At 36.3% G+C, this 13,709-nt stretch overlaps 1 protein-coding gene across 2 annotated transcripts in view; it reads left to right on the forward strand.

Moving 5' to 3' along the window:
* The window catches only part of plpp1a (phospholipid phosphatase 1a), a 51,201-nt gene that overhangs the window by 27,318 nt on the left and 10,174 nt on the right, over window positions 1-13,709 (forward strand). For both annotated transcript variants that reach the window (XM_088629402.1, XM_088629403.1), the window contains exons 3-4: window positions 2,955-3,235; window positions 7,359-7,416. In XM_088629402.1, the coding sequence (XP_088485528.1) occupies window positions 2,955-3,235; window positions 7,359-7,416 (339 nt within the window). The remainder of the gene's footprint in view (window positions 1-2,954; window positions 3,236-7,358; window positions 7,417-13,709) is intronic.

Genomic DNA, 13,709 nt, shown 5'->3' on the forward strand with positions numbered 1-13,709 from the left:
TATACAGTAGAAACAAAAGCTGGAATTGAACACGTGCCCAGAAAGTTACTCTGGTACTAAAAATATATGGTATTTGTTACATGACAAAAACCTATAAAAATATTTTGAAATATATAAGCACAGACTTTAACAGAGCAATGTTTCCTATTCTGTAATAATTCTAAGCCATTTTATTGAGATACAGTAGATGACTAATAACTGCATTTTGGAATTTCACCAGTGTTTGCAACTGAATATCAGCTGTAACATGCAGTAAAATGCAGAACAGATGTACCACTCTGTCATTCTGTAATTGTAGATGGTCAACGTCATATTTTGAGAGCAAGGTACTCATTTAAAGATTCCATGCTTTTGAACAATTAGTCAATTACTGGCTGTGAGAAATTTAGATGGTTCTGGAAACACTAAGTTGTGTTCTTATCTGCCTGTTTTTTCTAAATACATAAATATACAGTTCCTTGAAAAAGTATTCCAACCCTTGCACAATTTTTTACATTTTGTTTTTTAGAGCTTGCAATCATTACACTTTCAAGTGACACATTTTAATATACACAATATATGTTTAACATATGTGTTGTGTACACAACCCACTCCACAAGATTAAAGCAGCAAACCAAAAAAACAATCATTAAATAGAAAAATGTCAGACGTCATGCTTGCATAAAGGATCCAAAGCACAAGGTTAAAGCTAAAATGGAATGGCTTAAGAATAACAGTATTAATGTCCTTGAGTGTCCAAGTTCAAGTCCTGGCTCCTGACTCGGAGTCCTGCTGAGGATCTGTGGAAACACTTGAAAGCTGCTGCCATAAGTGGTCCTTAAGCATCATGAGACCTTGAGCAAATCTTCCAAAAACAATGGGCAAAAATTGCATAAAGCCATTGTGCACAGTTGTGGCTATGACTGCTCCCAAAGTTGCTTCAATCATGGATTGAGTTCATGGGTATAAATAAGCAGTCAACATTTCATTTATTTATCTTTAGTTTTTGCTGACATTTTCTGTAATTTAAACTTGGAAGTCCTCAGTTTGAGCATTCATGTTTTGAATAAAATATTAAGTTTACACAATGCATAGCCATCAGTTTGTTATTTCAACAAACGGGACACCAAAGGAAGGATCAGAATACTTTTGTAAGGCACTGTAGTTTTTAATATATGAACATTAATGTATATAGAAGCATCCAATGTTTTGTTCTTATTTCTTGCATTTGAATTTTATTCCAAGGGATTTTAAAGGGATCCTAAAGTGAATCCTGAATTGCCACAGTCATCAGGGTGACATGCTAAAAAATTAAGTTAAAAATTGAATATATTTAATGATTTAAAAATTATTGGGGGAAAAAAGACATTAAGGATTTGACTTCATCAGTCCAATAATGATTAAGTAACCTAGTACGATTATCAGACATTATTATTCTTTTAACCCCACACAGGGCTCTACCTTATAGTGCTGTACACTTTGATTGCTTTACAGTAAGGTACATCATGTTCACTGGTTGCTGCTTCAAGGAAAAATTCTAGGAAAATGTGAGGATGATGTTCTTGTTAGGTTTTTGGATCTGTTTAGACATTCCTGATATGTTTAGGAGATCATTCAACTCAGTTTGAAATGTTGAGTATTTCAAACCTGACAACCAATTTGCTTGTACAGTACATTGTCGTATGAACAATACTGACATGGCAGTGTTTTTAGCAAAGAGTACAGATTTAAAGGTGAATTTTTGTTATCTCTATGTAATGTTGAGAGAGATCTATAGCAATTGGTTTTGTCTTTGTACAGTGGTTGGTTCCATTCCTTTTTTGGAGTATTCATTGTTATTGGTGTTTGCACACTTTCTTGCCATCAAAACAACCTTTGCAATTAAAGAAAATCAACATTTCTTAATTTCCAATCACGTTTTGTCATTTCATTGAATGTTAAAATATCTGACCAATTGTAAAGGAAAAGTCTTTCAAAATAGCAATGTATTCAACAACAAAAAATCTGAATATATAAAACATTTAGAAATATCACACAATTGTTATTTAAATTGTGACATTTATATACTGTATATATATTTCTAAAATGATTTATTTAAAATTAAAATATATATTTGAATCTAGTAGTTTATGATTAAAAATCTGAATTAACCAAAACATTATTTTATTATCTTCACAACAGAACTTTGTATCTAGTTGGGGGTGACTCCTTGAAGTTGTAATTACTTTTTTAAATATGAATGGCAGTAGAAGAAATAACATGTCCAGCCTGTCAAAACAAAACAAACAAAAACAATTCTACATGTAAGGTCTGGGGTCTAGGGGAGAAATTTAGTTTTTGTTTCATAATTCCTGGTGAATTTTGCAATGTGACAACTGGATATGCTAATGTCCCTATCTACAGTATCATGACCTGCATTAGTTTCACACTAATTGAAATGGGAAATATGAATATAGTCATTGTTTCAGAATAAAACTGTTGCATGACAGGAATTATAAAGGGCTTTTTTCATTGGTAACTAAGAGCACTTCTTTGAACACTTTGTAGCTCGTCTAGTTTCCATAATCAGAAATGGCACGGCTCCATGAGTTTTCTTCTCAAGTCTTTTTTCTTTGTAATCACCACCTCAAGAATCCAGTAGCAGCTGCATTATGATGTACCACTTGTTTCTGTTACATCAAGCGTTTGTTTTTCTGTCTTCCGATTGATTTTAACATTGTTTACAGTGTATTTATTACAAATTCTAAACATGTTCTGTGTGACACAAACACATATCAGTGTGGTTTTCATATTAAATCTTCCAAAAATGTTTCTTTCAAAATTTGTAAAGGTTGCCCAAGTATTGAAAGCAAATCCAAGGAAAATACAAATGTACTTTATGATATGAATACATTTTGGAAACATATCATGACTAAGTAGAGTATTTAATCAATTCCTTGGCTCCATTAACTTGTGTGTCTATATTTTTCTTACAGATGATCATAGGGGAGGGCCTTTCAGTGTATTATAAACGGATCTGCTCAAACTCCTCTATTGGTAATAACTATGTGGCATGCATTTACAAGGCCATTGGGACATTTGTGTTTGGTGCAGCAATGAGCCAGTCCCTGACTGACATTGCCAAGTATTCTATTGGTCGGCTGAGACCTCATTTTCTAGAGGTCTGTATGCCCGTGTGGAAAGACATCAACTGCCAAGCAGGATACATTGAGAACTTCACCTGCACTGGTGATGCAACCATGGTCAATGAAGCCAGGTACGTCATATCGCTTTGTTAATGATTTTTAAATCAGTGGTTTGTACATTCTACATTTTTCTGCTTTTTTCTTCTGTTTTGATATGTACTCCTGTATGCACTAATATCTAACGCCCTTTAACAAAATATAATAATATACTACAAACTGTGTTTCTATGGTCTTCTAAGTTTAGAGAAGATCAATTTTGAAAATAATGGAGAAACAGTATAACCTGAGAAAAAAAATAGATCCCACTTAGTGGAATTCATGTTTAGCATGGTAAGAAAGGAAAAATCTTACAATAATTTACAGCCATTTTCTATTATTTATGTGGTCCACCATTGTTATGTTTAGCCTTATGTGCTTCTCTGCTGTTTGCTCTAAGTAGCAAGAGGATTTAATTTAATTGATAAAAGGGATTCACTAAAGGAGATTTAGAATTGCATTTCAATCGAACCATGCCTTAGAGTGCCTTAGTGCCTTATAGCACTGCCTGGAGTATGCAGGTCACATTGAGCAAGCCCTTGGGAATATACACATCTGCCATGATCACTGAACTTGAATAACTATGGTAATATGAATAAAAGTATTTCATAAACATCTGGGGGGGAAAGCACTAATTTCCTATTTATGCAAGGTTGCATTACTTTTGGGAAGCAAAAGAGCTGTGCATTTGTTAATTATTCCTTACAAAAATTGGGCCCAAAAGTTTTTAGTAATATCTTAATCTTGCCTTATAACAGCTAGATCCCTAAACAGAGTCACTCAGCCTTGCAGACAGTGCTGTGGTGAGACATAATGATTGGAAAACCATTCCTTAGTTGTTTTTTGCTAGCTTTTTTTGGTTTGGAAGCTTATATGCCAGTTCTTGTTGAGGCTAGTGTAAGCTGATGTAGTGGGAACAGCAAACCACTGGAAATCCATGGCGGCTGCTTAAGTCATTCACAGTACTGACAGCTGCTCTTTCTTCCTGGACAGAGCAGGCCTGTTCAGTTTAATGCCTTATTGAGTCGATGACACTTTGAGTTAACATCTTTAACTACTAGAATCTGCTTGTATGTCCATGTCAGGCCTATGTTTTTCAAGTGAAAGTGAAGTATTGGTATACAAATAAAATCCCACTATAAATGAGAACACTACAAATGGGTTTGTAAATTATAATTCGGGAAGAACTTAAGGACAAGACACTAGTAAATTCAAAGATATTCAAATTAAGCTCTTGAGAAGGTGTTGGAGTTTGAGCTCATGATAAGATTAAATGAGGGGTTGCCAGAATTATTTAGGCCACTAAACCCTTAATGTGTACAAGACTCCTTTTTCACTTTTTTAGATCTTAACTAAAAAATTTAAAGGAATGTAATTCTTATAGGTCACTTAAAAGTTCCATCTTCCTAAGTGCACAAAAGAACTCAAGTGTTATAATTAGAATGTCATCTAATGTTTCAGTTAAACAAGAGAGAATCTATGTCAGGTACTCCAGGCTAGGAGTAAACACAGGACTGTTTTATACTGTGCTATCAACTGACCAAACATCCTACAGATTTGTCTTTTATTTTTTTACTTTAATATGTCACAGTCACAGATGTGTTCATATGAACAATGAAAAGAGAAAAGGTGGGCGGTGCAGTGGTAAGCATTGCTGTCTTGCAGCGCTGGGGCCCCAAGTTCTTCTGGAGTTTTCTGTCCGTGTGGAATTTGTTCTCTCCATGTTTGCATAGATTTTCTCTGGCTACTCCAGTTTCCTGCCACAGTCCACAAATGGACTAGTAGGCTACTTGGCTTCTAGAAACATTGGCCATAGGTGTGAATGTGTGTGTGTTTGTGCCTACCCTGCAGTGAGTTGGAATCCTGTCCAGGGTGTATCTTGCCTTGCACCCATTGATTGCCAGCTCCCCTGCGACCCTGAGTTTTTTCAAAAACAGGATAAACACTTATATTCTAGGAAAATAGATAATATTTTGTTTTATATGGGTAACTCGTAGAGTTTTAAATTAGTTTAATGTCAAATAAATTCGTAAAACCTTACTAATTTCTGAAGTTTGTATTACATAAAATTATGTAAAATATCATTAAGAAGACTTCCGCATAGAACATTTTCTCGCATTACTGTAGACTAAGTATTAGTCATTATGAAACAATTACTTTATATAAAGACATATCTATACATTACAGTGCTTGGCAACCTCTTAATCATTTTTGCATTTCCATTTGGAACTTTGAATGTTTATCTGCTGCTATACCAGTCTCTACTCCCCCAGAACATCAATAAAAATAGTTAAAATTACATATTGTTTTATGACGTTTTCACACAAACCCAAGCATTAGAAGTTAAAAAGATTGTGTAAGAGATACAAAAAAGTTCTCCTTCCTGGTATTGCTATATTCTATAATCCTGTATAGTTGACCTTGTCTTTTATTGATAGGATTTAACATTGGATGTGGAAACAAACTCAGATGATCAATATTATGTAGTGCTTTTAAAAGTTGCTTAATCTTAAAGCACTGCATCTAAAAGCATCATTAAGCATGAAAGCATGTTAAATCATTTATGAAGAGATTTCCCCTTGCATTACAATTAACGGGGTGATGCATAGCAAATGGAGGAGAATGTCTGTTTCAATTTGATTAAAACAAATGAAATGTCACATTAAAATTCTCAATTGCACCAATAAATGTTATTTAGCAAAATTAAGAATTTTACTTATGACACCATTCAATCACAATTCTTGAAAGAGGTAGGTTAGCCATGGTCGAATTGAGAGTACATACTGTATAACTCTAATACATGGACCACAACACCACAAGCAAATGTGCTTTAGTCCCTGAAGAATTCCCAGGAGTTTTGGAAGATTTATGTTTTCCCTATTGTTTCTGCATTCAGTATACTTAAGCTATTCTGGTAAAGGTCCAATGTGTTTAGAAATAATAGGGTGTAATTCACAGAATAAGTAAACATAGTGCTAAGGGAAGCTGTAGTTTGGAACTAGCCAATTACATCTTTCAACAATCGAGCAAATTTTTCTCCTGATGGTGTCCCACTTAGCATTATGTTCATGTTATACAATACCAAAGGTTCCAATAACTTAAAATATAGGCTGTAGCCCTATAGTTGTCTAGCCCTAGAACCATTTTTCTGCTCCCTTACAGTACTGCATGCTGTTTGTCTGTCTACTTTCTTAGGGCCTCAAATCATAAACATCTGTCCTGGATATAACCCACGTAGTATTTATATGACACTTCGGTACTTGTCTAGTATGTACTGTATGCATGCTATATTTCAAGCATTCATAAAAATATAATTATCCCCTTTACTGGGTTTTACAGAGCTGTTGTTTTATTTTTGTATTTGGGTTTACAATTTAAATATATATTTTTACTGTAATGTCATTAACCCTAAATCTCATTTTACATGTTTGCTGAATTTTTGTATTAGTTAGAGTATATAGCCTCTAATTTAGTAATTGTTTATCAAATATATTGTATATGTTGGTAATGGCTGTACAGCATTTTTAAAGTACAGAGGCAAGCACTAATGTCATTGCGTGGTTGCTTCATTGCAAAGTGTTGGCGTTATTTCAGGATTTTTGCTGAATAATGCTTTTTTATCCACAATTGATATAGTAAGGGGAGGATGAATTAATAAATGAACAATGTGACCTGTGGATCTATCAGTCTCACCTGTCATTTTTATAGTTGACTTTAAATCTAGCTTTTGGTCTGGAAAAATTTTAAAATATGTACAGTAAGTGCTTAGAAGGAATAAGTTTCAATACATCAGAGAACTGACAGTGTTAAAAGATGTTGGAAATTGTAGGCCTTTGTAGGGATGCTATGCAGCTGTAACATTTAATACAGCATTCTTAATTTTTGTATTAAAATTTAAAAAAATCAAGATATGTACAGGTATATAAGCTGCAGTTGCTGAAGACAGAAATATTATTTTTGAAAATTTAAGATATTTTGTTTTTCTAGTACATACCATAAAAATAAATAAAGACTTTAATAATATTTCCCTATAAGCAGTTACAAGGAACTATGTAGCTCTTTTTTAGTAGTAAAGTGCTATGACAATAGTATATCCGATGTGGTTCTACTGTATATTAATAATCCCTTTTTCATGTTGTCATTATCTATCTTTTGCAGACTCTCCTTTTATTCTGGACACTCCTCTTTTTCAATGTATTGCATGTTATTCCTAGCAGTAAGTATTAATCTTTTTTTGTACACATTACTGATATATAATATGTGTTGGTTGTGCTTTATTCACAGTATCACTGTTTTTTTCTGATTTATCTGTATGATTCATGGCATCTTGGGATACCTGGCTTCTGCTGTGGACCAACCCTGTTAATTTTTTTAATGATCATTCACCTGACATAGAGTCATACTAGCAACCTCCATTGATTCAACTAATACAAAGCTTGTGCTGTTCCACACTGGCAAACAAGGAAAAGCATTTTAGAATGTGACTATTTGTAATTATCAACCTGTTGAATGCTTTCTAAGGGTGACATTTAAAGGCTATAGCCATAAAGAAGCTCCTAGTTTCTATGAAACATTGATGATCGCACTACTCTCTTCCTTTGTGTTTGTTTGCTCTGTGCTCATGGGATTAAGTGCCTTTAACATGAAAGGAGGAAAGGTTTGTGGTCATTTTCTCTTTGAAAAATGAGACGTTACTATACAGTAATTGCTTGTGGTGTGGCGTTGAGTAATCATAGTTCAGGAAGACGTCTAAAACATCCAACTGTCTTTGGATCAGCAAGTTCTTAGGGTTATTAAAGCTGTGGACGTGCGCTCATTTTAGGACAAATCAGAAAGAAAGAAATTCTGGCTACTCTATGAAGAGTGTTAGGGAGGGTTATGAGTATTATTTATTAATGTCAGCTGATATTGACATTACTTTGCAGATTTTCAGTACTTGAATCAATCCCTCTTATGTTTGAGACTACACTCTTTGTAATATTCTTTTTTGAAATGTGAGAAACAGACAGATTATAAATGTTAATTTGATTTGAAATTTGATTAGAAATCACACAAAACATAATAGAAAGGTAGAAATTCCCTTTTAACGAGCTTTAAGTTGTGTTTCTTAAATAGTCTAATTATGTCCTAGAGCACAAAATATGAACCCATAATCAGCCATGGCCTACTGTGATTGTAACACTTTTTAATCAGGATATAAAGCACTTTACTGGTATTATTTTAGATACTTTATATATATATATTTGATATGTAACATATTACATGATTTAGTATATGTAATTTGAATGCATTATAGTAATGCTAATTGTTTGACTTATTGGCACCTCAATAATAAGGATTTCCAGAGAGCTGCACTGTGATGAACATGAGAGAGGTTATAAATAAGAGAAGCCATATGGCTCATCTAGTCCATTTGCTTAGTAAGCGATTGATTATTGTAGTTTGTTCCAGATCCTTACAACTCTTTCCATGAAAGAAGTACCCACTATTTGTAGTCTTAATTATATGCCCTCTTATTTATTCTAATCGGGTCTTGTTCCGAAATGTATGTAATAAATGTGTGCAGTTTATGTAATACTGTTGATCTGCATGACTGGAAGGTCCTATATTTGGGTTCCACTGTTGCACAGCAAACAAAGAGAGATAAAATACTTAATTTTTTCGTTATAAAACAAATTGTAGTTTCACAGCTAGATTTTACATCTCAGTGGTGTCATGTTAATGTGGTAAAACATACAAGGGGAGGACAAAATAACAGGAACACCTTACAACAAGTAACTTGTATTTTGAAGTAATTAAATTCCCAAATTTAAAATTAATAAATGTAATCACTAATTACTAATATGATTTCACTATTAGAGGACTATTTCACTATTAGAGGTGAACTACTTGGTGTCCAAATTGCAGGTTCCTCAGTCACAGAAACATCAAAATTATTTGTTTCAAGGGGAACAGTTTCAAAAATCATGAAGGAAATCAGCATCAGGAAATGCATAACCAGGTGTAATGAGTGCAAAACCTGGAATTTTGAGCAATGGAAGAAAGTAACATGGTCTGATGAGTCTTCGTACTCTTTTTCCAATATCTGGTTGGGTTTATGTTTGAAGAAAGCCAGAGGAGGCCTTCAATCCACCCTGCCTGTTCCCAGCTGTTAAACATAGTGGTGGCTCTGTTATGTTATGGGCAGCTATCTGATGGGAGTCATTGGGTCCAAATATTTTTTTGCATGTTAGAATTATGGCAAAGGAATACAAAGCCATTTTATGGAACCAGTTACAACATATGCTGCAAACATTGCTTCCACAGGATGTTACCATATTCTAAGATGATAATACCCTATGCACAGTGCTAGACATCTTCAGGAGTGGTTTACAAACTCCAGGATGGAGTCAACACTTCCAATAACCTCCCAATTCACCTGATCTAAACATCATTGAAAATGCAGAATGTGGAGTAGAATTCCACCTCCTTCATTTCTCAAAGAACTGGAGGATTTCCTAATTGAAAAAATGGTTCAATATCCTACTAGTAACAGTTCAAAACTTGAATACGTATATTCCAAGAAGGACTGAAGCTGTTCTGAAGGCAAATGGCAGCCCAACAGCTTATTAGCTAATAAATATTCATATATTGGTTGGTGTTTCCATTATTTTGTTCACCCTCTGCAGTTGTGAACACTGGATTGCATTTTTCAAGTGAAAATAGAATCAATTTACGTGTATGTATAAATGCTGTTATACATAAATTTTAGCTTTCCATATGTTCCGTACGTTTCCACTTGTTGCTGCTTTCATTATGAAGTTAATTTTGAATTTAAGTTTAGCTTCTGAGCCAGCCCCATTGCAGTTCAAAGAAAGAGACTGAGATTGAGCTAGCAATTTCAAACACCAATAAGTGATGTCAAATAATACAGATCATCTGGTAATGATGATTATATTAGCTTTAGAAGTTATGCAACCCTTTATCACTGTTTTTGCTTAACAGACGGAAACTGTTGCTCGTTTGCAGGATTGGGTTCAAAGTTACCCTGCAAAGTACAACCCCATAAAGTGCCTCACTCACTAAAAATAGCTTCCTATAGAGACAACTACACAATTTATTTGACTATATTTCATGGGACCATCCCTCGGGAGGGGGATCAGAATACCTCCTGGGTATCCCTGCCTGTCGTAAGAGGGGACTAAAAGGGGTGTGTCAGGAAGGGCATCCGACGTAAAACCATCTTGCCAAAACCATGGTTGCAAAGAACACAAAGCACATACCGGATCGGCCGGGGCCCGGGTTAACAACGTCCGCCATTAGTGCTGTGTCCCAACAGGGTACTAATGGAAATTATGCTACTGTGGGGAAAACTGTAGAGTGGGGGGTACAGAAAAGAAACAAGGTGAAGGGGCCTGGAAGGAATGTTAAGTCAATGAGAGTGGGGAGTTGGAATGTTGGCACCATGACAGGGAGAGGGAGAGAATTGGTTGAAACTATGGCAAGGAGAAAAGTGGAGATCTTGTGTGTGCAAGAAACCAAGTGGAAAGGAAACAGCTCAAGACACCTAGGAGAGGGATACAAGATTCTAGATGCTGGAAAGAGTACCAAAATGAATGGAGTGGGTGTGATAGTGTGCAAAGACCTAGCAGACAAGATAGTGAGGGTGGTTAGACACTCAGACAGGATTATCAATGTACAGGTGGCTTTTGAGAGTGGGTTATGGAATATCATCTCTGTATATGCACCACAGGTAGGAAGACCACAGGAGGAAAAGGATAGCTTTTTGGAAGATCTCGAAGAAGTGGTTAGCAGAATCCCAGGAAATGAAATGGTGGTAATTGGAGGAGACTTTAATGCACATTTAGGAGAGAAATGCCCAGATTATCCAGATGAACATGGTCAGAGAGGGCTAGGAGAGAGAAATGAAGAAGGAGGAAGGCTACTAGAAACACTCCAAGCTCTTGAATTGTTTGCAGTGAACACAGGGTTCACGAAGAATTATGAGCAAAAGGTGACATACAGGAGTGGAGGCCATGATACCCAAATAGATTACATATTAGTGAGAAGAATTTATAGAGCGAAAGTCCAAGATGCTAAAGTCCTGCCCTATGAGGCTGTTACCAGACAACACAGGCTACTGGGGATGGACATCACAATATTGAAGGAGCGAAGAATAAGGCAGAGGAAACACCCAGCACGAACAAAAGTGTGGAAACTGAGAGAAAACAAAGTAGATTTCAAAAGGCTGGTGAAAGAAATGAAAAACAACACAGAGGAAACAGAGGAGCCTTTAGTTGAAGAAGAGTGGACTGAGATGAGCTACATCCTAAGAGAGGCTGCTACCAGGGTTTGTGGAAAGACAAGAGGAGGCAGACCGAGGGAAAATGAAGAGTGGTGGTGGGATATGGAAGTTCAGGAAACACTGAAGGAAAAGAAAAAAGCATACAAGGCACTGAAAGATGGCACTGGAGAATTACAAGAATATAAGAGACTAAAGAAGGTAGCAAAAAGAAGTGTAGCAAGAGCAAAGGAAAGAGCCTGGAAAGAATGGTATAAGAAACTTGAAACAAAGGAAGGAGAGGACCAAATCTACAAGATTGCTAAACATAGAGTGAGACAGAAAAAAGATATTATCCGGGTGGCAGTACTCAAGGATGGAGAAGGCAGAGTCTTGATTAAAGAAGAACAGATCAAGCAAAGATGGCTGGAGTACTTCAAAAATCTGTTAAATGTAGAAAATGAGAGGGAGAACCTAGTGGAGGCAGACGTAGTGTGTGGACCAATCCAAGAAATTTCAGTAAAGGAAGTGACAGAAGCTATCAAAGAGATGAAAGTGGGCAAAGCAACTGGACCATCAGGAATAGCAGCAGAACACTTTAAGAACCTCGATGAAGAGGGGATTCAGTGGCTGACGAGATTGCTAAACAATATTGCAAAGGAAGAGAGAATTCCAGAAGAATGGACAAAAAGCAGTATGGTTACCATCTACAAGGAGAAAGGAGACCCAATGGAGTGTAAAAACTATAGAGGAATAAAACTTCTGGAACATGGATTGAAAATCCTGGAAAAAATTCTGGACAAGAGACTCAGGAAGATAATCAGGATCCACAACTCACAATTTGGATTCTCAGCGGGGAAAAGCACAACAGATGCCATTTTTGTGATGAGACAGTTACAGGAGAAGACACTAGAGAAAGGGAAAAAGCTGTATGTGGCCTTTCTGGACTTGGAGAAGGCATATGACCGTGTGCCCAGAGAGGTGGTGTATTGGTGCTTGAGGAAGAAAGGAGTACCAGAAAGCATGGTGAAGTTAGTTCAAGCAACCTATAGAGATGCAACTACGAAGATGATAACACAACAGGGAGAGACAAAAGAGTTTGAAATCACAGTTGGAGTACACCAAGGATCAGCACTAAGTCCTTTCCTTTTCATAAACATTATTGACACACTGACAGAGGAGGTAAGAACAGAAGTGCCTTGGGAACTCATCTTTGCTGATGATGTGGCACTGATGGCAGACTCAGAAGTAGAACTACAGGAGAAAGTGTTCAAATGGCAGAGGAGTCTGGAAAAGGGTGGACTGAAAATGAATGCAGAAAAATCTGAAATAATGGTAATGGAGAGAAGAGGAGATACTATGACCAATGTTGAGGAGACAAATGGAGGAAAACTGAAACAAGTTGATGACTTTAAATACCTTGGATCAAAACTGGTAAAGGGAGGAGAAACACTGGAGGCAGTAAAACAAAGAGTGAAAGCTGGATGGAACAAGTGGAGAGAAATAACTGGAATAATCTGTGACAGGAAAATTCCCAGAAAGTTAAAGTGCAAAATGTACAAGACTGTGATTAGACCTGTACTACTATATGGAGCTGAATGCTTGGCAGTTGGAAAGAGGGAAGAGAACTTGATGAGAAGAACTGAAATGAGGATGTTGAGATGGATTCTGCAGATTTCAATGAAGGATAAGATCAGAAATGAAGAAATCCGTAGACGATGTAGGGTGGTGGATGTGGTTGAGAAGATGCGAGAGGCGAGGTTACGGTGGTATGGACATATCATGAGGAGGGACGTTGAGGAAGTAACAAAGAGGGTAATGGAATTTGAGGTGGAAGGTAACAGAGGAAGAGGCAGGCCTAGAAAGAGATGGATAGATTGTGTGAGAAAAGATATGGAGGTATGTGAAGTGAGTGAGGAAGATGTGCTCGACAGAGACAAATGGAGAAGAGCAACCAAAGCAGCTGACCCCAGGACAGTCTGGGACTAAGGCTGTGAAAAAGAAGAAGAAGAAGATATTTAATGGGACCAAATTTCTATTACAAAATTTGTTCCTTTGCAGCCTACACATGCTGACGCAGCTACCCACCTGATCTATTTACAGGTGGTGGACAAAAATAGAAACACCATTGTAAAGTCATTTCAAAGAACGTTGAGTCACCATGTGTGGCCAGTATAGACTGTATCCACTGTGGCATAAAGTCTATCAATATCTGATTCTGCAGGAGGGATGAGACACACCATTCTTTC

This window comes from Lepisosteus platostomus, chromosome 4, assembly GCF_059453375.1.
Source record: "Lepisosteus platostomus isolate fLepPlt1 chromosome 4, fLepPlt1.hap1, whole genome shotgun sequence".
NCBI lineage: Eukaryota > Metazoa > Chordata > Actinopteri > Semionotiformes > Lepisosteidae > Lepisosteus > Lepisosteus platostomus.